This window comes from Papilio machaon, chromosome W (assembly GCF_912999745.1).
Source record: "Papilio machaon chromosome W, ilPapMach1.1, whole genome shotgun sequence".
Taxonomy (NCBI): domain Eukaryota; kingdom Metazoa; phylum Arthropoda; class Insecta; order Lepidoptera; family Papilionidae; genus Papilio; species Papilio machaon.
Window position 1 is genome coordinate 8,880,629 of NC_060015.1, and position 26,981 is coordinate 8,907,609.

General features: G+C 33.2%; 3 protein-coding genes across 3 annotated transcripts; 1 reads left to right on the plus strand and 2 right to left on the minus strand.

Moving 5' to 3' along the window:
• Positions 1-3,083: 3,083 nt before the first annotated feature.
• Positions 3,084-12,479, plus strand: LOC106720084 (endoribonuclease Dicer). The gene is made up of 12 exons (XM_045685647.1): positions 3,084-3,205; positions 3,308-3,412; positions 4,008-4,137; positions 5,118-5,644; positions 6,371-6,527; positions 7,047-7,152; positions 7,904-8,034; positions 8,782-8,881; positions 9,669-9,816; positions 10,728-10,844; positions 11,312-11,421; positions 12,048-12,479. Exons 1-12 carry the CDS (start codon positions 3,084-3,086, stop codon positions 12,344-12,346), a joined length of 2,052 nt encoding a protein of 683 aa, XP_045541603.1. The 3' UTR covers positions 12,347-12,479.
• Positions 12,480-14,202: 1,723 nt separating this feature from the next.
• Positions 14,203-16,166, minus strand: LOC123723098. Its single transcript, XM_045685648.1, has 5 exons — positions 15,968-16,166; positions 15,646-15,865; positions 15,173-15,247; positions 14,683-14,766; positions 14,203-14,268 (listed from the first exon to the last, which is right to left on the minus strand). Exons 2-5 carry the CDS (start codon positions 15,778-15,780, stop codon positions 14,203-14,205), a joined length of 360 nt encoding a protein of 119 aa, XP_045541604.1. The 5' UTR covers positions 15,781-15,865; positions 15,968-16,166.
• Positions 16,167-18,628: 2,462 nt separating this feature from the next.
• LOC106713437 (zinc finger protein 252) lies at positions 18,629-25,342 on the minus strand. Its single transcript, XM_045685776.1, has 2 exons — positions 23,749-25,342; positions 18,629-19,551 (listed from the first exon to the last, which is right to left on the minus strand). The coding sequence occupies exons 1-2, from the start codon at positions 25,213-25,215 to the stop codon at positions 19,210-19,212; spliced, it is 1,809 nt and encodes a 602-aa protein (XP_045541732.1). The 5' UTR covers positions 25,216-25,342; the 3' UTR covers positions 18,629-19,209.
• Between the last annotated feature and the right edge of the window lie 1,639 nt (positions 25,343-26,981).

The window sequence follows — 26,981 nt, forward strand, 5'->3', positions numbered from 1 at the left end:
TTGTTACTTTCGATTCCGACATTGAAATATTTATTTCAGGAAAAGTATTAACTCTCAAACGATTTCTCTTTTCTCTCAATCACTCTCTTACCATTCTCTACCTACACAATAAATTTGAAACGTCCAAGTGCATGATTGCCATATTTAATTCGGAAAAAAAGGAAAATCGATTAGTAACTTTCGATTCCGACATTGAAATATATATTTCAGAAAAAGTATTAACTCTCAAACGATTTCTCTTTTCTCTCAATCACTCTCTTACCATTCTCTACCTACACAATAAATTTGAAACGTCCAAGTGCATGATTGCCATATTTAATTCGGAAAAAAGGAAAATTGATTTCTAACTTTCGATTCCGACATTGAAATATATATTTCAGAAAAAGTATTAACTCTCAAACGATTTCTCTTTTCTCTCAATCACTCTCTTACCATTCTCTACCGACGCAATAAATTTGAAACGTCTTAGTGCATGATTGCCATATTTAATTCGTAATAAAAGAAAAATCGATTTGTAACTTTCGATTCCGACATTGAAATATATATTTCAGAAAAAGTATTAACTCTCAAACGATTTCTCTTTTCTCTCAATCACTCTCTTACATTCTCTACCGACGCAATAAATTTGAAACGTCTTAGTGCATGATTGCCATATTTAATTCGTAATAAAAGAAAAATCGATTTGTAACTTTCGATTCCGACATTGAAATATATATTTCAGAAAAAGTATTAACTCTCAAACGATTTCTCTTTTCTCTCAATCACTCTCTTACATTCTCTACCGACGCAATAAATTTGAAACGTCTTAGTGCATGATTGCCATATTTAATTCGTAATAAAAGAAAAATCGATTTGTAACTTTCGATTCCGACATTGAAATATATATTTCAGAAAAAGTATTAACTCTCAAACGATTTCTCTTTTCTCTCAATCACTCTCTTACCATTCTCTACCTACACAATAAATTTGAAACGTCCAAGTGCATGATTGCCATATTTAATTCGGAAAAAAAGGAAAATCGATTTGTAACTTTCGATGCCCAGAATTAAAATATTTATTACAGAAAAAGTAAAAACTCTCAAACGATATTTCTTTTCTCTTAATGTCTCTCAAACGACTCTCTAACGATTCGCATTGAAAAAAATAAAAAAAAGTAAAGTGAGGGGGCCAACTTCACACTAGAATTTGAAATTGTTTTTACGGAGAAAGTAGGAACTCTCAAACGATATTTCTTTTCTCTCAAACCCTCTCAAACGATTCTCAAACGATTTGCGTAAAAAAAAGTTAAAAAAATTAAAGTGAGGGGGCCAACTTCACGGAGGTCAGTTAGAGGCACTATGATAGAGTAACACAGTTACAATACAAAATAATCTGTGGATTTGCGTCATAGAAGAAATTAAAAAAGAAAGACTTTTTTTTCAATCGCTAGTATGACCAAGTCTATGACACGGTAATAATAATACCGTGAGTGAGAGAGATACAGTTATACACAATTCCTGTGACGTGACAAAGACAGGGATAACTATCTTCTGTCCCTTTCTGCGTACCAGGGTTTGGGGTTTGTTTGGAACAAAGGTTGTCCCCTACAAACAACCTAGGTTGTCCCTAACAAAGTTTGACATTCGTGCTATTTTTCGAAAATTGTGAGTACTTAGTGGCTGTAATTGTGCAAAAATATTTTGATATTACAGTTTTAGTAAGGTAAAGTTTATAAAACATGGTATACTGCTGTATTGTCGGTTGTAAAAGCCGTAGTGAGCGAAAAGAGAAAAACATAACCTTTCACTCGTAAGTACTGAAACTACGCACTTATTCACATGTATTCATACAAAATAAGGAAGAAAATACAAACTAGTTGTTCTTTACAGTCTTTGTAATAACTAATATGTTAAAATACGGGTAAAATCAGCTAAAATAAAATAGTATTTTTCGAACATTATGCGCCCAAACGCAGATGTCATTTGTGTCAAATAATATACTGTAGATCTGGGAAACAAGCGGCCATATTAAACTTCTTTTCAAATTGGTTGGTTATTACCCGTAAAAATAATACCACCATCTTGTTGTAAAAATTACCCTGAATTTAGGGGAAATAAATTATAGTATGTATAATGTATATAAATGAAACAATTCACATTTTTTATACTATTTTCAACAGATTTCAAAAGGAGTTTTTAATTCTGGTATATGCTGTGTTTTTAAATATTTGATACTTTCTTATCCCGTTGATTTTAAAGAGTATGCTTTTTAATTTGTCCCATGTAAATTTTGTTTCTTAGAAATTACAATCAAAATAGTTTAATATTAAGTAGTTTTACATGTAGTGTTCACTGTAATGATATACAGAGTAATTTAAAATTATATGACTATAATATTGGTATGTTTTTTGTAGCTTTTTATGAAGACTTAGGGCTTCGTGCATATCGAAGAAAAATAGGACATCGTTTGAATGCTCGTCTAATGGACCTAAGACTGAAGAGATGCCGCGCTTTGTTGAAGCAGTACGCGGGAAATTCTTTTTTTGGAGTCACTCAAGACATCCTTGATTAAGGCAGCCGCCGATATTGACATGGACCTCGTTCGTGCTGTGATAGACGACTGGCCGAGCAGATTGAAGGCCTGTATTCAAAATCACGGATGTCATTTTGAATAAACTTTAGTGTCATAAGAATCTATGTTTTGTTAAGTTCATTTTGGTATATAAATGGTCACATAATGAATAAACTTGTTTCAATTATTTTATATTAAACATGTAACAGAATTTATGACCTGACTAAGTATTACTAAAAAAATCTGTTTATGTAATCTTAGTCACATAAACAAAAATTACGCATTGTTTTTTATATTTATTACGTTTATTAATTACAATTTAATTGGGAATATATAAATTGGTCTATATTAAATTATATCGTAATTATTCATTTTCGGGACAAAACAAATAACTGGTAACCCCAATCCTTTTACTTATATATAGGTATAGTCTATAGTACTCTCTATCTGTCCCTTACGGGTGAACGCGCATGCCATATCTATATAATTCTTCATCTGAGAGTATGACTTATAGAAATTTTGACAGATGAAAAATGACAGCCATCTTAACGATACCACCACATACTTACGAGTTTTCAGTTATTTTCACCATTGCGGCTAGTTCTGTTACAAAAATATACTTAGGCAAAGAAAATCATGTGACTAGAGAGCTAAAGTACGACAAGGATCTTGACACATTGACTGATAATCTCTTGACTTGACAGATATCTTTATCCGTCATAAGTAATTAAGATAGTTTACGTATCTTGTTTTCCAGGTTCCGTATGCATGAATGTAATCTTTTACTAGCCACCCCCACTTTGGAAGAAGGGATAGACTTACCCCGATGCAACCTTGTACTGCGCTGGGACGTTCCTCCTTCGTAAGTATATAACTAATAACTATCTCTGAACATTTTATCAAATAATGACCTGTAACTTCTATTAATACTCAGACATGTTTGAAATGTGTTTCGTCATATTGAAAAAGAGTAAATTGATGAAGATTGTGTTGCCATATTTCCTTGTTTAAACTATACCATTGATGCTCAAAGTTATACATTCGGACCCCCTGTGGTTCATTTTTTTTAAATATCATAAGGTGGCAACAAACAAACGGTCACCTGAATCCGTTTAAATTGTGAAGCGACCGCTGCCTAGACATCAGCAATTGTAAATGCTTTGCCTACCTTTAATCGACAGAGGAGGGGATGCACAGAAAGAGGATATATAGAGGGTATATCCTCTTTCTATATATCCCCTCCTCTTTCAAATCAACCCTCATTTAACAACAGTGGGTTCATGAACCCCCTGTTATCAATGTGTATGGGGTCCACGGCAGTACCTGTAGAGTCAATAACAGGATATAATAAAGGTTAACAAGATAAATAAATATAGGAGCAGGGGGTTCAAACCAGTAATATTTAGGGGGTCTGTGAGCAAATGTTTTTGACTCATTGGTCTGTATGTGACTGACAGGTATCGTTCGCACGCGCTGTGCCGAGGCAGGGCTAGGGCTCCGAGGTCGTCTCTAGCACTACTAGCGGAGGCCCCACAACACAGTGAGATGTTGTTGCACCATCTCGCTATATATAAAGAACTTGATGAAGTAAGTACATACAATGTTTTAATTTTAAATTACAAGGCTATGTGTGTGTTTCTGAGACCAAAATGCCCATTTAAAATATAGTGTTATCACTGTTTTGTCAAAGATAATGACAGGGATGTAGATATGTTTTATGCAAATATTATGGTCTCGGAAACCAATAAATAAATAACTTCTTTATTGTAACAATAATATACACAATTATGTGGAAGCCTTGGTTCCTGAACTAGGGCGAAGCCCTGTGTTTCAGGAGACAGTCCCTTCCCATCCATCATCAGCTCACTATACGTCCCCACCGAGGGGCTCGGAGCATACCCCAAGTTAGAGATGACTAGGTCATAGTCAACCACGCTGGCCAAGTGCGGGTTGGTTGACTTCACACATATTGAATTTCTTCTCAGATATGTGCAGGTTGCATCACGATGTTTTCCTGCCCCCTATCATTAAATTGATTTTACATTTAGTGATAAAAGAAAAGAAAAAAACAATCATTTGTAATTTTCAAAAAAAAAGATTAAGAAAAGAAAACTTTAATTTTTTTACAATTCGATTTTTTTTTGCATGCGTGTGTTTTAGATTGGTGTGTGTGTGTGTGTTTTTTTTTGTGCTTTGTGTGTGTGTGTGTTTTTTTTGTGCTTTGTGTGTGTGTGTGTTTTTTTTGTGCTTTGTGTGTGTGTGTGTGTGTTTTTTTGTGCTTTGTGTGTGTGTGTGTGTGTGTGTATTGTGTATATTAGTGTATGTTTGAGAGTGTGTGTGTGTGAATGTATCCCTATGAATATGTCAGATGTGCGTATAACAATGATAGTGCTGTTTATAAAATTGCAGTCTCTGTATGTTTAAATCAAATAAAAGAAAAATAATTGCCTATACATTATGTATTTGCGTTATATTTAACGAAAAAACATTTTTTGTCTGTCTGTCAGCATGAGAGTGATGACTGTTTATGTCCATATGTTATATTAAATATTATAAATACATTTCAGATAGTGACAAGGAAATGCGGTTGCGGTATACAAGATGAACCTACCAGTGAAGAAGAAAGTTATGCTGATGATTTAACAGCTATTGTAAAAGCTTATACTCCAATGGAAAATAAAATGACACAAATGAACACAGAAACAGTGATAACACTAAAGAATAAGAACGACGAAGGAAATAAAGAAAAAAGACAATCTATTGAAGATAAAAAGGAGAATCTAGAAGAATCTAGAAATGAAAGAAGTAATAATACAGATAGTGATAAAGATATTGCAAAGAATGAAATTGAACTAGATAGAAATGAAACAGAAAGTGATAGAAATAATGAAATTAATATGAAAGAAGTTAGTACTAAAGAAGTAAAACAGAATTTTGGAAATAAAATTAGTGTTAATAGTAATAATGATAAAAGTGATAGTGATTATAAAAATATTGTAGTGGATAGTGAAGTGAATGAAAGAACAATTAAAAAAAGTGACTCTGATAGTATAGCTAGTGTGGATTTGAGTACAGCAATAGCACTTATTAACAGGTGAGTTATTTAACAAATTCATTCAATCATGTCCGACAAGTAACCAGATAAAGTAACAAGTACAAGTAGTAAAGTAATGAGATTGAATGTGGATGGATGTAAAGGTAGAGGAAGACCAAAGAATGTATGAATGGATTATGTGAAAGAGGATATACGTAAGAATGGGGTAAATTCAGATATGATGGCTGATAGACTTATCCTTACTAATTGCGAATGGTTGGATGGATGTATGTTTGAAGGTATCTCCGGAACTGCTTAACGGATCTTGATGAAATTTGTCACAGATGTAGAACATAGTCTGGATGAACACATAGGCTAGTAATTAAGTTTTTTTTTAATTCCGTGCACATGGAGTCCATATGGAGGCAATTTATCATAATAAATGGCTTCAGAGAATATTTTTTCAGAGAAATGTTTTCGATTAGGTATCTATCTGTGCGTTTGATATTTTACAGTTTACTATTATATTGTTTTAATTTTTGTCATATTTTCGCTACGTAAAATTTGAGCCTTTGTTAGTATAATTTTACTTTAATAAGAGAGAAACCGGTTCAGTTTTAACGGTCGACTTCTATCAGCGAGAAACTCGAGTTCTAAACACAGTTTCCCTTTTTTGGAGAGGGATCCGTTCTCTAGAAAAAAACCTTTATAAGCGAGAAAATATCGCTCATAAAGTTCCTTGGAGTCTATATTATCTGCAGTTCACTGTACCCTTTATATTTTCAGATATTGTGGTAAGTTACCATCAGATACATTCACTCGTCTCGCCCCACAATGGTGGATGGAGGAGGTATCACTGCCAGATAGTGAGGGAAATATGAAGAAAGCATATATCTGCACTCTTCGGTTACCTCTCAACTGTCCTGTCAAGTATAATATTGTGGTAAGTATCTATGTACAGTCGAACCTAGATAAGCGAGAAACTCGGGCTAGAAACCTCTATGAGTGAGAAAAATATCGTGATCCCTTTGACTTATCCGTTAAAATTATGCGAATGGATGAACATACAAACGAACATACAACAAATTTAATACATTTCTAATTAATATAGAGAAGTTCGTAACACTATTATTATAAATGTGAATGTTTAGATGGATGTTTGTTTGAAGATATCTCCGGAACGACTCAACAGATCTTAATGAAATTTGTCACAGGTGTAGAACATAGTCTGGAAGAACATATATTTATTAAGTTTTCTTTTAATTTTGCGTGGACAGAGTCGCGGGCGACAGCTAGTTTGTACTAAATGAGATTGAACGATGGTTATAAAAGTTATGGAATAAAATATGTATGGATTGTGTATTATTAGTGACTTCAGAAATGTCACACTATGAAAGATGTTTGACACATTACATAATGAGAAAGGAAAAAATGTTATTATTTGTTCTGTATGTTTTTATAGGGTCATCCGATGCCAACGAGAGTGTTAGCCAGAAGAATGGTGGCATTACAAGCTTGTAGGATATTACACAAGAGCGGAGAACTTGATAATCAATTGATGCCTATCGGTGAGTATAACTGTTTAAAGGTCCATACACACTGACCGGTGTTGTAGATTTTTATCTATATTTATACATTTTTTTATGTTATAAAGTGTCAAACGATTTGAATTCGCCTAAAGGGCGAAGTGACCTCTACCCATAGATATCCGCAATTGCAGATGCATTGAATCATCATCAAAATTACTTCCCCTTCTCAATCTTTTCTTATAAGAAAAGGGTAGGAAGAGAAGAGAACTAAAATTAAGCCTTCGGCACGCATAAATGTATGTAATATAGCGAAAAAAAACATATTTTGTACATAACGAAAAACCTATTTTTTATTTTTGTCAGTCTGTCTGTATGTTCGTAATGCCGTGTTTGTTACAAGTAATCTCCGGAATGTATGGACAGATTTTGACAGGACTTTGACTGGAAGGTAGCTGATGTATGCGACCATGTTATAGGTTACTTTTTTTATACTTGCACTAACGGATTATACAATTGAAACAAGGTTTGATTTTACTTTTTACCTTTTTACATATGCTTTTGGTAAGAAATGAAGTGCAAAGTAAAATTAAACCTTATTTCAATCGGGTAAAGTTCAATTTTGTTTACACCTCTTTAAGACTGAATGGACTCCCAAATCAGTTTGACCGTTTAAACAAGCTACACATCAAAAATTACAAAACCGTTTGGATTTTCGATTGAATGTATAATAATTGTTGTAATACAGGTTTCAAAACAGTGGAAATTCATCACAAACTGTGTAATTTTCTAGGTAAAGAAAACTTCAAGGCTGTAGAACTTGAAGGTACAGGGAACGGCAATGGTAATGGAATAGAACCTATAGACCCCAATGACTCAGCGCGACCTGGCACTACGAAACGACGTCAGTATTATTATAAACGGGTATGTAAGTTTGAATTATATTAGCTGTCGCCCGTGACTCCGATCGAGTGGAATAATTTCCAGACTATGTTCTACATCTGTGACAAATTTCATCAAGATCTATTGAGTTGTTCCGGAGATATCTTCAAACAAACATACATCTAAATATTCACATCTATGTATATATATAATAGAAAGTCGTGTTAGTTACACTATTTATAACTCAAGAACGCTCGAACCGATTTAGTTGAAAATTGATGAGGAGGTAGTTTAGAACTAGGAGACGGACATAGGAACTTTTTATCTTGTGCGCTTTTTTTTATTCCGCGCGGACGGAGTAGCGGGTATAAGCTAGTTTATAATATTAGTAAGATATCTAATTTCTAAGATCTCTTTTTGTGCATCTCCTCCTTCGTCGATTGAGGATAGACAACGCATCTGCAATTGCGAACGTCTTTGGTCAGTTGTCGTTTCGCCATTTCGGCGAATTCATGAGGCCGCTTGCTCGTTTGCCATCTTGTAATATATATATATAAAAAAGATATGTGTGAAGTCAACCCGCACTTGGCTGTGGTTGACTATGACCTAGTCACCCTTAAATTAAGGAAGGCTCCGAGACCCTCAGTGGGGATGTATAGTGAGCTGATGATGATAGTCTTACTTAGGATAGTGCTTGTTTGTGGACTAAGTCTTAGGATTTAGGATAGAATTAAGGCTCGCGCCCACAGTAGGCAAATTTACGTCCATATGACATATAATTTGTTGCAGACAGCGTGCGCCTTCACAGATTGTCAACCTGTTGTTGATGCAACAGATGAGGAAATTGAATCTGGTGAATATGACGCATCCAAGAGACATTTTAAACCGGGTAAGTGTTGACTCGATAGATATATAACATTTTCAGTGTGTGTGACGTCATCAACAACAACATAAGTTGTAGGAATTGTCCTCTCTCAGTGAAATAGCACGACCTTACAGAAGACACGCCTCAACTACACTCTCATCTCTGTCTCACACAGGACTTGTTTTACTTCTCTTTCTCTTCCCCATCTCTTTTATTATAGGAGGAGGAGATGCATAGAAAGGTTAAACATTCTCTTTTTGTGCGTCTCCTCCTTCGTCGTCTACGGGCAGCGGTCACTTCGCCATTTTGGCGAATTCATGTGGCCGCTTGCTCGTTTGCCACCTTATAATATAAAAAAATTGTCACTTTAGTCTCTGCCCACCCCTTCAGTTTTATACACTTGAATATATATTTACATCGAAACTGAAACTAGAATTTATGATTTAATTACGACTGAAAATGATTACTACTATAACACCCAAATAACCTCTTCTGTTTGACATTCATTATATACTAGCTGTCGCCCGCGACTCCTTCCGCGTAGTATTTGAAAAAAAAAACTTAGTAATAGGCTACGTGTTCTTCTAGAATATGTTCTACATCTGTGACAAATTTCATCGAGATACGTTTAGCTAGACAGATTTGGAGGCGAAAGTAAAAAAACATCCACCAATCCATCCATCCAAACATTCGCATTTATAATATTAGTAAGACATCCATAACGAATATAGCGCCTGATTATCATCAACAATATCATATTTCATTATAAATAAATTAAAATATAACTCATAATTTTTTTTTCATCAATCAGGTGAAAAAAGAAACACCCTGTACGCTATAGACTCTCGGCTGTGGTGTGCATTACCGGAGCGCTACAACACGCGCGGGAGACGTCTGCACGCGCCGCAACACGCGAGACAAGCTATAGGCATACTGATGGCAAGACATAGAGCTGACAAGTTAGTATACTGTCACTTAGCTACTAAGGAACCAACATGTACATCCTAAATCAGCCCCGGGTAGGGGACTAACTGCGGACATACAGGAAGACTCGCACGGGAGGTGCACCTCCAATGCGGAGCACGGGGAAATAAAACCACCTCATGCTGGTTAACGGAACCGGTTTATTTGATATGTATTTCGCCTTATATATGTTCTTAGATGCCTGACCTGATCAGCATCTACATAGGTGTTACGTGCGCCCCAATATTTTAGACTTCCTGCCACATATCACGTATGCTCTACATATTTTTATAGTTGCTATGCAATCTTCCTGTACTATGCGCAGGCTCTGCTCTAGCCATGGTCGTTGATACGAACAGTCGCTACTGTTATGTCAACATCCCCTGTATATAATGTTTTATGTCAGGAGACGACGTACAAACCCTGTCCGTAGAGCTTTTATGGAAAAATGAAAGGACATTCTTACAACTAGGGTCCTATGTTAAGTTAAAATAAATGTGTTAAGACATCTACAATGATTGTAATTCGACACACCCTGTATAAGTTAAACTCTGTTAACTCTAGTTCATCGATATACTGATTATGTAGCACAAGTCTAATTTGAAAGAAAGAAAAAACAATATTAATACATCTGTATACAGTTTAAGTACTAGGATACAAATTTTGAACATCCTGTATATAGTTTGTTAAGTATAAGTATACAAATTTTGAACACCTGTATATAGGTTGTTAAGTATAAGTATACAAATTTTGAACATCCTGTATATAGTTTGTTAAGTATAAAATTGCAAACTTAACAATCTCTAAATATTGCAATAATACAGCAATAATTTGAATGTACAAAAGTACAAAGTTTAATTTAATTTGTAAAATTTCAAATTTGAACTTTATTATCTATTTCCATTAGGTTACAAATTCCAGCATTCCCTGTGTACACCAGATCTGGTGAAGTTCGTGTATCTGTGGAATTGGCTGAAGATGCCGACGTGAGATTGTCACCGAGAAGAGCTCGTCTAGTTAGAAGGTATGTTTCCACTGTTGCAAAACTTGTATCACAACAATATTACCATCCTTGTCTTCGAAAAAAAAACCAGATGATATAGTTGGTTGAAGTTTTGAAAGAATGATTTTTTTATATTACAATGTGGCAAACGAGCAAGTGGTCACATGAATTCGCCAAAATGGCGAAGTGACCGCTGCCCGTAGACGACGAAGGAGGAGACGCACAAAAAGAGAATATTTAACCTTTCTATGCATCTCCTCCTCCTATAATAAAAGAGATGATGAAGAGAAAGAGAAGTAAAACAAGTCCTGTGTGAGACAGAGATGAGAGTGTAGTTGAGGCGTGTCTTCTGTAAGGTCGTGCTATTTCACTGAGAGAGGACAATTCCTACAACTTATGTTGTTGTTGATGACGTCACACACACTGATGTCATTACATGTGAAGTTGAAGTTAAAAAGTATGAAGTAGAAGTTTGTAATTAATTCCAGATTCATGCGTTTCGTATTTTCCGATGTACTGAGGGTCCGAAGACGTGGTATGAAATTACAAAGTGAAGGATCTACGCATAATAATTATTATATTGTGCCTACGATTAAAAGTAAGTTTTTATGTCAGACTAGATGTCGCCCGCGACTTCGTTCGCGCGGAATTAAAAATAAACTTTATAAGTAGCTTATGTGTTCTTCCAGATTATGTTCTACAACTGTGACAAATTTCATCAAACAAACAAACATACATTTATCAATCCAACCATCTATCCATCTATACATTCGCATTTATAATATTAGTAAGATAAATCATATAAACACGACTCTATGACACTCAGGGGAAGAATACCAATCGAATGACACCACATTTAGGCTCAAGACCATTACAAAGAAATTTACATAACATACATACAACCTTACACACATAAAAAACTTAAGTAGGCGAGAAAATCATAATAGCTTTATGGAACGAAGTTCCTTATCGCGCGTTGTGAAAGGGGGCTAGACGGAAAAAATTCTTACGAAAAGTTGTCACGACACTTTTGCTATATCACCATGGCAACGACGTGACAATATATAACGAAAATTTATAGAAATAAAATGTACTTCTTGTGAAGACTCAAGTTTTTTATTCATAGAATAAACATTGGTTCCTTCACTAATTAATTTAAAGGAACTTCGTTCCATCCGGGTGTCCCAACACACCTCTCAAGTTTTTTTTTTTTACTTTTTTCAGCTTTAAATGAAGATGGAACCTCAAAAGTAGGCATAGATTGGTCATTCCTAGAACTAATATTTAAACATACGGAAGAAAAGAGAAATCTAGAAGTGGAAAAACCAATTTTCTTCCAACAAGAAGAAGATGAAGTGATTGAAGAGAAGAAAGTTGAAAATAACGGGAAAGGTAAAGACGAACAAATAAAGAAGATGGATAATCCTCTGCTAAAAGAAGGGGAAACATTTACTTTTGATCCAGAGAAATATAAAGAAGCTGTTGTTACACCTTGGTATATAAAACAATTGCCTAGTTCTTAGATTAATTAACGATCAATTAATTAAATGTGGCCGTAATTAGACTTAAGGTTTTTTTTAATTTGATTAAAAAAAAACTAGTGTTACGAACGTACAAAGTCACGTGAAACCCTTTACTCAACACTAGATGGCGTTAGAGGTACTGTTGTGAAATTATAAAACTTGAAGTATGTCGAAAACCGCGGCGCGGCGAGCGTGAGATATGAGTCATCTTTCCGGAAGCGTCCGAACCGGTCGATGACGTTCGCGCCTTTTGGTAACGTTCTAACGAATAGTCTCGGACTCGACTCGGCCTATATAAATAGCCGCAGGGAGGCGAGCGAGTCAGTTCAGTTTGAGCTACCTTCGAGGCGACTTCGAAGCGACAACCAGCGATACAAGGGAAACCTACTACTTGGCTACGACCTAGGACATCGTTAGTGCTTAGTGATTGGGCCTATTGCTTTGTGTTGGACCTAGTGTTAGTCAATAAAGTCTTTGAAAGAGTCAGCAGGTTTTTCTCTCCAAATCCATCGAACCCTAGCACGTAACACTAGTATAAAATCGACTCATTCGATGAAAAGTTTTACATCTCTTAAGTGATGTCATAAGTGATGGCACTCTTTTCGTCTTCATTAAAGGTTTAATACGACATGTTACTCTTTTCGTCTAGAGATCCGATAAAGGTGTTACTCTTTTCGTCTTCCTAAGCATCTCATAAGAGATGTTACTCTTTTCATCGTCTTAAGAGGTCACATAAGAGACATAACTCTTCGTAATGTTAAGAGATATAATTCTTTACCTTTTTTATGAGATCTCGTTGGAGATATAACTCAAAGCATTAAAAGTTAAGAACCCGATAACTAACTCAATTTACAACTATGTAGCTTTGAGGGAATGGTGGCATGACAAGATATCCTTAACTTATCCTACATTACATTTATGTAATGCTCTGGATACTGCAACAAATATTTTCGACCAAGAAATAAAACTTAACATCTTTATAAAAGATATAAATACTTTTTCCAAGACACAGATGCTGGCTAATATGGATTTTTCGTGGATGTGTAAAGATCACAAATATAAGATGGTTGATCGACTATTGCAGCGAATGAGTCTGTTATTAATCCGCAATTATTGTAGAATCACTAATAGATCTTTCGCGTTGAATGAAGAATCTTCGTCAGACTCTTTAAAGAAGGCGCAGCTTCAGAGCGTTGCCAAATAAAATTCAACAATGCAAACTACTTCTGTGCGTTATTTGTGTATTTCTTATATATTTTCATACTCAATAAGAACATTCCACGTTTGTTGCAAATGGCAGTATATTTTATGTGGAATCAAATAAAAATATTACAATAATGTTTGTCAATATGGTATAAGTCGAGTTAGTCACAAAAATAGTAGTACTTGCTTTAACGTCTGGAAACTGCTAATGAAATGAAGTACAATAAATACAACATAGTATTCCACGTGCATAACTTTATAAACATTCATCATACATCTCTACGCCGTACCTCACAAACAAAAAAAGGTTTTCATCCCTGATTTTAGTAATGAAATATATACAACTTCATGCATTATTTGTGTTGCAGTACTTCCAACCCGGAGTATGAAGTGAAACCAGCCACTATTTGAACTACCAACGTGACTAACAAGAACCAGTAATAGTAAAGGAACTGACATTTTTATCATATTAAAATTTAAACGAAATAAAACTCTTTGAATATAGGTACCTTGTTTTTTTTTTTTTCATTAACCTACCTAAACTATTAACAAAAATTGTGTTAAGGGTCATACACTCATATCGACAAATATCGATATCGATAATTTCTGTGAATTCCCTATTTATTTTGTTCATGATGTTGGCATTATGTATGTCATGAATATGACGTTCGCGGCTTCATATTGGCAAGATTGTTTTCGACCAAAGAATATAATACTCTCTATAGAGAGAAGAATGACATGTTACATACTATAGTATTATAACTTTGGTCTATACGCTTATACTACTAGCGCCATAATGGTCGCTCATATGAAAAAATAAAACGCGGGAATTTTGAATATACGTTTAGTATTTTAATTTATTTATAGTTAAAAATTTATATTGGAAATTATGATTATTTTGATAATTTGGCAAATGTAAGATTTTTTTAAAGAAAGAATAATTTTAAAATGAAATAATCATTATTTCCAATATATTGTGTTAGTAAAAGTTATTAACTTAAATTAGTTAAAGGAATAATGAAATGAAACAGAGTAATTTAACATCATTTATTTAATTAAATTTAGTTCCCGATTTTTTTTAATTAAGAATCGCTTTAAAGATATAAAAATTATTGATTTTATTATGAAATCACAATTTTCATTATAATGTCTGTCACAATTAAGTTAATCATGCCATGCAGCTCATTATTGTGAGGCAAATTTGATGGTGAAGTAACCTGGAAAACATATTTATTATAACTCCATTTACAAAAGTATTTAATTAACCCAGTAAAGGTATATTTCAATTTGTATACATTATATTAGTTTATTTAAAAACATTATTTTATGCCACACTAGTAATTCAGTAGACTTAAAGTTTAGGAATACAGGGATTCCTAGATTTTAGTTAAGACATACAAATCTTTAAAAAAATTATATTGAAGTTATAAGCATTTGTCAGTCGCTCAACTTTAAAAAATGAACAAAATTAAATTATTACAATTATTATATTAAATATTAAAACATTATGGCAATCTGAATTTTAAGATGTTTAGTCAGTTATTGAAAAACTGTTCTAGCAAGTAATTAAATATAGTAAAATAATAACAACAATAATACTATTAAAAGAAGTGAAATACATACAAAGGCATTTTGGTCCATTTCCACTTGTTGTTTCTTCTGTATATGCTCATGTGAAGGTCCTGGTGTAGGTGAAACCTGAAATTTTGTTAATGTGTTAAAATATATAGTATAGTAAACTTTTATAAGATGGCTTGATTTATATGACATAATGTATTTTTTTATGATTCTGACCTCTTCTCCTAATCACAGTACATTGAATAAGTGGAAGATCTGGCTATTTTTTTATTATCAATTATTTATTCTATGAAACAAATAAAACCTAATTACATATTATATCTTATTTCACTCCCACAACTGAAGAAATGTGCCGAAAAGTTAGACATAAACTTGAGAAACACAACCCTTCTTTGGCAGTCAGCTAGAAATTTTTTTAAACATACTCAATCCTTCAAAACATTTAAGGTGAGCATTTAAATACAATAATTAAAAATACATAAATATTATTCACAATCATACCTGACTGATCAACATACCTGACTAGAAGAACCTGGTATGTTTCTCAGTTTTTCCAATATGGGCTCAGAACCAATAGGTATGGAAAACTTGTTTAAACGTGTTTTAGATATGTTAATAAAAGATTCTTCTGTAAAATGTTTACTGCATAGCATTTTGTGGCTGGTATGTAATTTTTTTTAAAAATCTACATCAGTACAGTTTTCTTCAGGGAAACAGATTTCGGCCCAAATGCGGGATCTGTAATAATAACAGATTATCAGAGACCGAATAAAAGAAATCTTGTTATATCAGATTATTACTTCGAAGCAAAATGTGGATGGATTTTTTAAAAATATTTACCTTAAAACTGTTTCAGGGTTTCCATTCCCAATCTTAGGAAATCGGTGAAAAGTTAAAGTATGATCTTTTGCTAAGGTCACTCCACACTTGACACATTTTCTGTACTGATCAGACATGTTAAAACTTAAAATAATAATGAGGTCAATATTTCACTTATCAGAGTCAATATCTCAAAACTTAAACACTCGCGTTATTAGTTCAAAAATACAGTGCAATATCAAAGATTTCGGAACCATACGAGAACACGTTTTGAAACAAATTTGAAAACTTATTTTTTTAACGGTTATGATTTAAAATTGCCATTACTACATTTTTTTGCGATGTAGATATAAGATAACAAGTGATCGTATATCTTGATTTATAAATACAAATGTAAGAAATAAGACAATTAATAATAGGATTTTTTTTAAATCATGTTTTCTTATTTTTAATTATAAATACTTTATTATAATAATAAAAGGATGAAATATTTTTTTTATATGGCAAGTATAGCTTGGACTATCGCGAGCGAAAACGGCATAGATATATGCTCTATCTCGTTCATATTATGGAACCCAGTTAACACAACAACAAAATTGTCTCTGTGTGAAGTTTCTTGTTTTTCGTTCGAAGTTGGCGGACCCTGTTTTCGACTTTTCGCTCCCGTTTCATACTTATTAGTAATAATTTACGTTATTTGTAAGGCAGTCCCGTCTCTTAAAACGTAGTGGTTATATCCTCTTTGCATAGTACTTCCTATTTTCTAAATTGATGATATGATTATGTCTTTTGTATTCCCTTGTCTTTTTAATATGTTTCTTCAAGTATAGTTCTCACTTTGGATATGCTCGAGTTTTTATGATTTTATTCAGCGATAATATGGAATTTTAATAGTGAAGTTAATCAAATTTTTAATGAGGCCCGAAGAGAGTAAGGCCCGGGAGATATTTTTTTATTTTGTTTGCGATGTTAATTTACCAAAATCATCATTTATATAAACAAACTTAAGTTGCTATTTGTAAGCTCAATTGTTGTTACAAGCTTACAATAATTTTCCTGACGTTTGGCGCCATAATTGTGAATAATTTTACCTGTTTTTCATAACTATATTTCTTGGTTATATAGAGGGGTGGGTTATATATCCTTGGGGACATTTTGGTAGAAACATAATTCAACACATCTACAGTTAATTCAAAAATTGACTGTCAACAAATTCCAGTTCAGTTCAATTTCAAAATTTTGTTGGATGCACACTTGCTATGAGAGCCCATTAAGACGAGTCATATAAAAAGGTGTTAAAATGGGCTAACTCTACTCAGCTAAGCTTTTTGTAACATCAATAACTTTAGCCTCCAAAAAAATTAACCAGTTTATATTCGTACAATGGGTAAGGATTAATTTTAACATTTGTAAACGCGTAAGCATTCGTGGTGGGACGCGTTACGTTCAATTGTATAATTGCCTTAATTTTTGGAAAAAATAATTTGAAATGCGTTTTCAGATACTAAAATTTTCTTCTTTGTTCTTTTTGCTAACGGTCTTTTAAAAAAAAACTTTCGAATTTAACTTACTTCTTTTGTACATTTAAATTTGCGTTTCTTTATTTTACATAAGAACTTATTGCTGATACGTTATTTCGCATTTTATTTAAATTTATTTTATTTTCTTTTGCTTCTCTTTTGTTATGTAAACTCCGTTCTGATAGTTCCAACATCGTCAAACCGCTACGTATCGCTTTCCTTGAGTTGCTGATGGTAAATACCAGGCAGAAGAACAACGCCTTAACGAACTAACGGTCTGGTGTTTTATATTTTCAGTTGCTTTTTACGGATATTACTGCAAGGTACAATCGAACTAGCAATCTCCGAAGCAAGCTATCGCTATCCATTTCTCACGTCGGCAGTTGATCTGCCGTTGGGACCTGAGCACCAACATCTACCCGAATTCTTACGGCCGCTGCTTAGCTGCCTAGGGAGCAACCAACTACGGTCGACGTACACCTCCTATCCTGCCGTTCCGTGGTCTGCCGCCGCTCATCTGTCGCGGGCGACTCCACCGAAATTCAGCCATAGCAGGGGAGTGATAAACGCCGCGGAATCATAGACTGATAGCACGTTACCCCACGACCTTATAAATTTTATGTGCCTACCGCTGAGTGCTTGTTACCAGCTGAGTTTCTTTTCTCACCTCGTTAGGGTGTAGGGATCCAGGGAGTAAGGCCACCCTTAACCCTTGCGGTACGGTACAATGTAGAAGGAAGCCAGGAAGAAATAAAAAGAATTAAAGACGATAAAAAACAAAGTTTTTATTGGAACGTATTATCCTACATATATACACTTGAAATATTTTACTCAATAAAATGGATGATATAACGTTAAAAATAAATTCTGCGGCGGTGAATATGATAAAAAAAATTGACAGACTTAAGTAAAATCCACATCTGGTCATTATTAAAAATTGGTTAAAAAGTCATATCTTATTTTAAAACACTGTAATATTCCATATAATCAATCTATTCCAAATAATTATAATTCAGATACAATAAAATATTTAAAATATTACTATTATATTATATTACTAAAAAAAATAAAATCATGTAAAAAATTCATATACACTTTTGGAACTTCGTATAAGGCAATGTAAATGCTTTTTACGTAGGTCCAAACGTGTATATTGGCGACGCTCGTATCTCGCTGTGTACCTCTACAATATTATATTTATGCTTATTGCTTAATGACTAAACTACTTTAATATTGTAACATGAACTTTGGTCTATGTCCACGCTATACATATTGGCCGAGATTTGTGGAATAAAGTCGAATGTATACCAATCTAAATGCAGTACTTATTTGCTTGCTATCACTTGGCGTCACTAGAGCCAATTGCGTTCAAGTACTTGCACAAGCGCCAACGTTTATAGAGCTCATATGGTGTAACTTGTCGCTACTTATAGAAGTTTCCGAAAATTTACATTACTTTGAAGCGATGTCGCTTTTTCTGCATAAATTTGAGGCGCTCGAGTGCGCTTGGAAAATGGTGTCTACACATTTTCTCGTGCGCCAGTAGAAATTAATGACTTCGATAAAAGGACTTGAAAACGTTAAAAGTAACACTTGACTTGTACTCGGCAAGACTCGGCCAAAATGTAGAGCCGGATTCAGAATGTTATACCCAATGTTCAAATGAAATTTAAATGAACAAAAAAAACAATAATTATAAAAAAAACAAATATCTTTTAAACAGAACAAAAAAACAAATATCTTTTATACAGAATAGAATTCGACGGGCACCTCACGTACAACAATATTAAAAACTAGATCTTCTTGTAAGCTTTTCATATTTCTAATTACAGGAAATCGATCGATCGGAAGTGAATTAGGCACTTGATATTCCATATCCATACCTTCAATAGTATCATTGTCATCTTCACCAGTGCTTTCAGTCTCTAATTTAGTCCTGACACGTTCTATTTCTGGACATTTATGTATTTGCGATGATTCAGAGACGACCTCTTTGCACAACTTGCAAGATAAACTTTGAAATATATGATGTACCTTCATATGTCTCAACAAAGCAAAGTTTGTCGTAAAATATTTCTCACACATCTGTAACAAAAATAAAAAAAGAAATAACAATGATCAAAATATGCGAAATCCTTGCAAAAAGAAACACATTCAATTAATTAAAAAAAATAAGACTTTTAATGTGATTCCTAATGAAACATAGAAGGAAAATACTTATCGGGAGACGTTAGTTATAACGTCTCTCCGCAAGGCAAGTGTCGAGGAAAAGAGCTCGGTCGTTGACGATTCGAATCGCTCACCGTTGTATGACGTCAAATGGAAGAAGCTGGTATTTGGAGGCTGTCTCCCAAATATCAGAGCAGTATTCCATGTAGGGCCCTATATGCGCTTTATAAAGCTGAAGGCGGTAGCCCAGCCGAAAATACTTCTTCGCTTTGCTGAGCACACCCAGTTTTTTAGAGGCCAGCTAGGCCTTGTCTTCCAATTGATCACGAAATTGAACGTCATTAAATATATCAACGCCGAGAATATAGTTTCTGGCCGAGTTAACCAGGGGAGTCTTCAAAACGAAGATATACGACACAGGGTTGTTAATTACAAATCTACGATAAAATAACATTGTAGATGATTAATTCATTAAAAATCTAATTTAAATCCAAAAACTGTACAAGTAATGTAAAAGAGGCAAAAAGGCATTTCTTTTATCGGGTGTTTTTTTTATAAACTACTGATATCTGCTATGGGTATCTTTTACCACAAAAAAATTAAGGAACCCAACTGAATGATTAATAAGCGTTCATTATTACTTATTATTAATATTATAAATGCGAAAGTAACTCTGTCTGTCACACTTTTACGCCAAATCTACGGAACCTATATAAACGAAATTTAGTGGTACACACGACAGTCTAGAGCAGGGATCCCCAAACTATTTTGGACAAGTGACCGCTTCCAAAATGAACTGTTACCTCAGACCCCCCCCCCCCCCATGGCCAAATTACCTACTTTTAAGATCAATTTTAATTATTGTTATTCTTAGATCAATAGAAGAAGACAGAGTCAGAATTAGCAATGCTTTAAGTTCGCTATACCTTTGGGAATCCATGGTCTAGACCAGTATTTCCTAACCTTTTTGGATCCATGTCCCACTTTTCAGGATGAAGGTGACTATTGCCCCCTTATAAATTTTGTTTAGAAATAAATTTCTCTCGAGGCCTAAATTTAGAATGTTAGAGAAATAATTAAATACTACTTTTGGCTGACTAGATCAATTTCATATAAAATTTTTAAACACCAAAACACATATAAATAGTTTAAATGAAACGGATTTTTGTCTCTAAAACGTTTTTATGTACTTTTATGTACTTTTTAACACTGGCTATCATTATAAGGAAGTAGCCTTAAGTTTTGAAATCTCCGAATTGCCCCCCTTTAAATCCAAATGTCCCCCAGGTGGGGTGTACGCCCAACCTTGGGAAACACTGGTCTAGAGCCTGATAAAGAACACAGGCTACTTTTTAATAAGAAAAAAGGTTGAAAAGGAGGATGGTTGTATGGAAGTACTATCATTTTTACAGATACAAGTTTAAAACTTATTTTTAAATCTATTAATTTCATATAAAGAAATATGACATTCAAAGTAAAACTGTTATCCTCAATGATGCAAAATAACTATAGAGAAAAATGAATATGAAATTCAAAGTCTGTGTAAGTTTCACCATCAAGGGTATAAAACATAATAATATGGGGGATTAAAATTTGAATATGTAAGAGGATATAGGATATAGGGAATATGTAAGATTTATGTGAATATTTTGTTGTAACGTTTTATAACTTTAAGTATAATAATTAGTATGATACTCAACATATATACCAAGTATTTCACGCGGACGATGTCGCGGGCATAGCTAGTACTAGCATAAGTCAGCTGAAACACTCAGACGTAGATTATAAGAGTAGTTAAAATTCTTTCTTGGACATTGATCAAGCCATTAAGGTTGTCACAAAATAATAAAAATACAACAACACTATTAAAGGCACATTTATCCATACTAGGTATCTGTTTATCGAGTTGTCTGTGAGTTCGTGAGAAATGGCGATTTATATGCTGTTTTCGCTGATGTATTGTGGAAAGCTTCACTTAATATTTAGTGTTTGTTTCATCTCAAACAGTACATAAAGTAAAATATCATTATCAGCTCACTAAAAGTCGCCATTGTGGGGCTCGGAGCTTACCCTAAGTTATGGGTGACTAGGCTACAGTTAACCATGCTGGCCCAATGCGGATTGGTTGACTTCACACATATCTTTAAATTTCTTCTTAGATATATGCTGGTTGCTCATGGTAGATGTGGCTAATGGGATCACTTTCAAACCAAAAAGACACTTAAGGCAGTCCCTAAGTGTCTTTTTGGTAGTTATCAGTATTAGAAAACTATTCCAACTTAAACTTTTTGAGTTTAATTCAGATGATACAATATCATTATAAAATATGTATATAAAGGTTAAACAGTTATTTTAGATTACTAGACATGTTACTTCTTTGAGTATTTTAACAGAATTAATTTATTATAACATACTTCAATCTTAAGAAAATAAAACTGACATTCCTAATTTAAAATAATTATAAACATACAACATAAAAAGCCAAGTAAGTAGGTCAGAGTTATCAAAAGAGTATGTATATTCTGAGATTACCAATCAATAGTTAGAACAGTTACAGTTTGTAAATCGAAAATCACATTGGCACATGACGGGATTCTAACCCTAGACCCGATTGCAAGTCAAGTGCTAAACACCTGAGCCACCAACGCTCTTATGAAGGTCTAATGAATGAATGAAAAAGATAAGTCAAATGTAATCAACAGTATTGAAGGCTTTGAATTCAACAGTAAGTTGACCTCAAAAAAGCCAAAACTAAAGTATAGTCAGATGATCTAAATATACTAAAAAAACACATGCAATATTCCAAAATAATTGCAACTAAAGCTTAATTTTACTTCACATGAAGACTTTTTACGTTTAAGAAATATTCTGGAATATTCCAACTGTAGGCCTATTTTTATTCTTTCATTAAAATATATGGTCCAAAATTTAAAGACGGTTAATTTTCTTCTATATATTTATCAATTAACAAACACACATAGACCAAGTATTGCAATAACAAAGTAAAATATATCTTTACAAAATGTAATTCTAATTGTCACATTTTGATTTATGAAATGTACAAGAAATTGTTTGAAATAAGTTCCTAATATCTATACAACTAGCTCTGGTATTCTTACCCACACAAAGAACATTTTAAAACTATTGAAAGAACCAAATTTACAATATACTAGCTAATTTTTGCAAACCATTACATATCAATGTGCAATTGCCATCAAATAATTTTGATTTTGTCATTATTGTGAACACTGTATTTTAAGGATAACTTGTATTCCCTTCTCATACCTAATTTATACTTTTTTCCTAGTGCATTATAAATTTTCTGATCAATGTCTTCACTACAATATTGTGTTGCATGTTATTAATAAGAAGCTATTTTGAGTAAAGATCCAGACCAGTTTTATAGTAATATTATTATTTAACATTAAACATTAAATATAACCAAGATTTTTGGTAGAAAATCTAGATAATTATAAAATGTTTGTATGTTTTAAATTGTTAAACATATACTTTATATCCTTAACAAATAAATAATTAAATCTTTTCTCTTTGTCCGTTTTTAAAAGCCAACAAAAGACCAACTATTAATAAGGTTTGTGAAGTGTGAAATAATCATATCCAATAGAAAGCTAACATTTTTTGGTAATGAAAACTATCTCATGTGTAATACCACCCTTCATTTAATATCTTAACCAAATTTCAATAAGATCTTTTAAACCATTGCATTAATATCAAGGATATATGTAAAAACGAAATAAAAACATTCCATGATAATTATTTGCAGTATCAGATGGCCTATGTGTTCATCCCAACTATGCTATAATGCTAAATTTCATTAAGATCCATGCAGACCTTCTAACAAAACCATCTATCCATCCAAACATTAGCATATAACATTAGTATTTAAAAATATTATATAAACACAACTATTACATAATAAAGTAGTAAGAATATGTTTCATCTTTTTTACTAATCTTACTTATATTATAAATGCCAAAGTTTAGATGGATGTATGTTTGTTTGGAGGTATCTCCGGAACAGCTCAACAGATCTTGATGAATTTTTCAATTAAGTGCGGACAGAATCTTCATGTTATATAAAAAAGAAACAAACCTTGCAGTGGTACTTCAAAATCTGAGTATTCGACTGGATAAGTGTTTTTTTTCTTGTCCCATTTGTAAGTCCATTCATATTGCTATCTGTACTTTTATTTAAATCTCTATTTTGTACTGTAGATTGTATATGTGATTCATATTCTACATTTTCTAATAAAGTTGGTATTTCATGATTGGATTGTGCAGCATCCTTTCTTTCAGGGTTTTTATTATTCTGGTTTTCTACAATATTATTTAAAACTACATTATTTGTAAACTGTTCTGCATTTGAAATCAGATTATTTATATCACTTAGTTTTTCTTCATTTGTTATGTCGTTATTTGTATTACTTAATATTTCAACATTTGTAACCGCATTATTTGTTTCTGGATTTAAATCATTAATATTTTCATCTTGTAGTAACATAGGAATACTATCTGTTATATCTAAACTAGATCTTTTATCTTCATACTGTGCTGCCTCTGTAGAATCAGTGATTGTATGTAACGTCTTGTGTTGTAAGAGATCATCCTCCACATCTAAACTATCTAAACGTTGATCGGATGGATAATTTAAATTTGTTTTACTAATATTCCGAAGAACAGTGACATGTGATTCAAGATATTCTTTATCAACTGAACTTTCTTTACAGTAATAACAAACATAAACTTTAGTGGAACCAAAGAATCGTATGTAGTACAAATCTTTAATAGATGGGGGATTATCCGAATGTATCAATGCTTTGTGATATGCTATGGCACAATCTGTATCAAACTGATCTGTACAAAGGTTGCATGTATATTTATTGGCTAATAAAGTTTGATTGTTGACTTGTTCGGTATTTCTACATTTATCCATATGTTCTAAAAGTTGATGTTCATTTTGCTGTAGTACATAACATATGTTGCAATGCAACTTAATATGCCTTTCGAAGAATGTTTGTCTCTTGTACTTTTTAGAACAATGAGCACATTCGTAATTTCCGCTTAAATGTTTAAATCTACAATGAATATTAAAACTATTAAGATTTTTAAATATCTTATTGCATTCCTTGCATTTGTGTTGTTTTTTCCTATTTTTTCTTGTCTTGTTATTTCTTTGTTTTCGAGTAGAAGGCTTTTCAATGTTCTTGTATATTGTTGGTCTACCACGCATTTTCTTTGCATCAATTACCAATAAATCATTGGCATCATTTTGAGTTTTACCTTCTTTGGTCACACTATCAACATTAATTGCATCAATTTTCACTAAATTTACAGTACAATCTAATAATATTTTTCGTAAAATACGATGCTGGGCCACGTCCGTCGAATACGGTACAATACTTCCATTTTTGTTGTATAATACTCTTACATTATTCAGCAAATGATTTACCTTTAAACGATTTAATAACACTATAGGACTTTTCGGAAAACCGCGTAATAGCCTTTCGTCTGAAGGAATATCACATCCGATAGATACCGCCATATTAGCTCTTCGCGGCATATCGGCGATCGATGACAAAAAAATGTTCTGATTCAAAGTATTTTCTAAAACTAATGATTTATTATAGAATAAATAGTGATCATTGATATCTTTTTAATTTATTTCAGCTCACCAAACACCAAATAGAAAAGCAGTTAAGACTCAAATAAAGAATCTAGACGATAAAATCTAGACGAAATGTCAAACCACAACCATAGATAATGTTTTTAGAAATAAACGTGCAGAATAAATGGTATTGTTTATGGGATTAAATTAAAATTCACTTTTTTGAAAAATGTGTAAGCATTGTATAATATATGAATAGGAAAAACGAAGAAAAAACATATTTGACATTGTTGTTTACAAAATTATAATTTACTTCTTTTTCGATGTGTCATTTAACTAAAAACTATTGAAACTTTTTAGACATACCGGCCACCAAAGACTTTTGTCTTTAAAATCATTAAAGACCGGCCACCGTGAGGCCACTGGTGTAATATAAATCTATCCATTGTCATTTTAAATTATTTAGTAGTCAAATAAGTAGATTTCTTCTCCGATTTCTTAAACGTCATTCTTCGGCAGTAAGCTAGTACTCTTTTTAGTTTATTTAAGTTAGAAAATCTTTCCCATTTAAAAATTTCACTTCATTTTCTTCTGTAATTACGCAACTGCAGCATATGCAGTTATGAGGCATCTGCAAATCCATGTATCTCCGCCACTTTACTCTTTGAATGTTATTTCAACCATCTTGGTAACTTAATAGTTTGTAAATTACTCAACTCCTCTCTATATTTAGTCCATTGATTAATTAGATCAATTGGCAGTTCCTCATCCCAATCTCTTCTGCAAAGCCATAACTTCTGTATAAATACTTTCGCAGTTACGATAACAGGTGATAACCACCCAGCGTTCGGAACCGTACGATAATTATCGTACACATACGATAATTTTGTGCCTACATACGATGTACGATAGCATATTATTATCGTACGCAGATTGTACGATAATTTCTATCATGATGCAAAATTTGAGAATTTATATTATGTGTTTTTCTAAAACACACAGCGTTGATATGAAGAAAGCTGTTGTGAATAGCCTTAATTCTCATTTGTCTATGATTAAACTTACCGATATGTCCATGGTTTTATACTTATCTCGTTCTCTCACCAGCGTGCGCACTCTTTTATACTCGGAGGGCGCTGTCATAGTTGTCAAATTCATAGCGTTTGTGAATTTTGCCGCTTAAACATCGCAAAATTGTTCAAAGTTAAATTTATACAAAGTTTTAGTACTTTCAAATTGTAAATCAATTTGTTAAAATACACAGCGTATCTTCACGTTGTTTCGTGAAGTTTTATAATTGTTATATTAAGTTTATAGCTAGTTAGCACAATGAATCCGAAGGAAAGAGTTGAGACCGGCGAAGGAGGCTCGAAGATCGATGCTTCGGAGGGAGATCGATCTTCGAATAGCACCTTACAGCATGATGATTCATCATCATCCTCATCCTCGGAGGATGAGCAGGGCATAGTCTCTCCTCCGCCCAACAAACGTCGTCGAACACGTAAGTACCAAACACACGTTCCAATAAGTTATACTGATCCTCGTGTTGACACTTTAATACAACAAGTAGGATATATTTCGCAGTATTTAACGAATTTGCCCGTATCAATAGCAAATAATAATACTAATTTAGAGCAGCTAAATAATCCTGAACCAAATACTACGCACTTTTTAAATAATCCGTCAACAAGTTCATGCAAAGTACTCTCGCTAGGCGACTT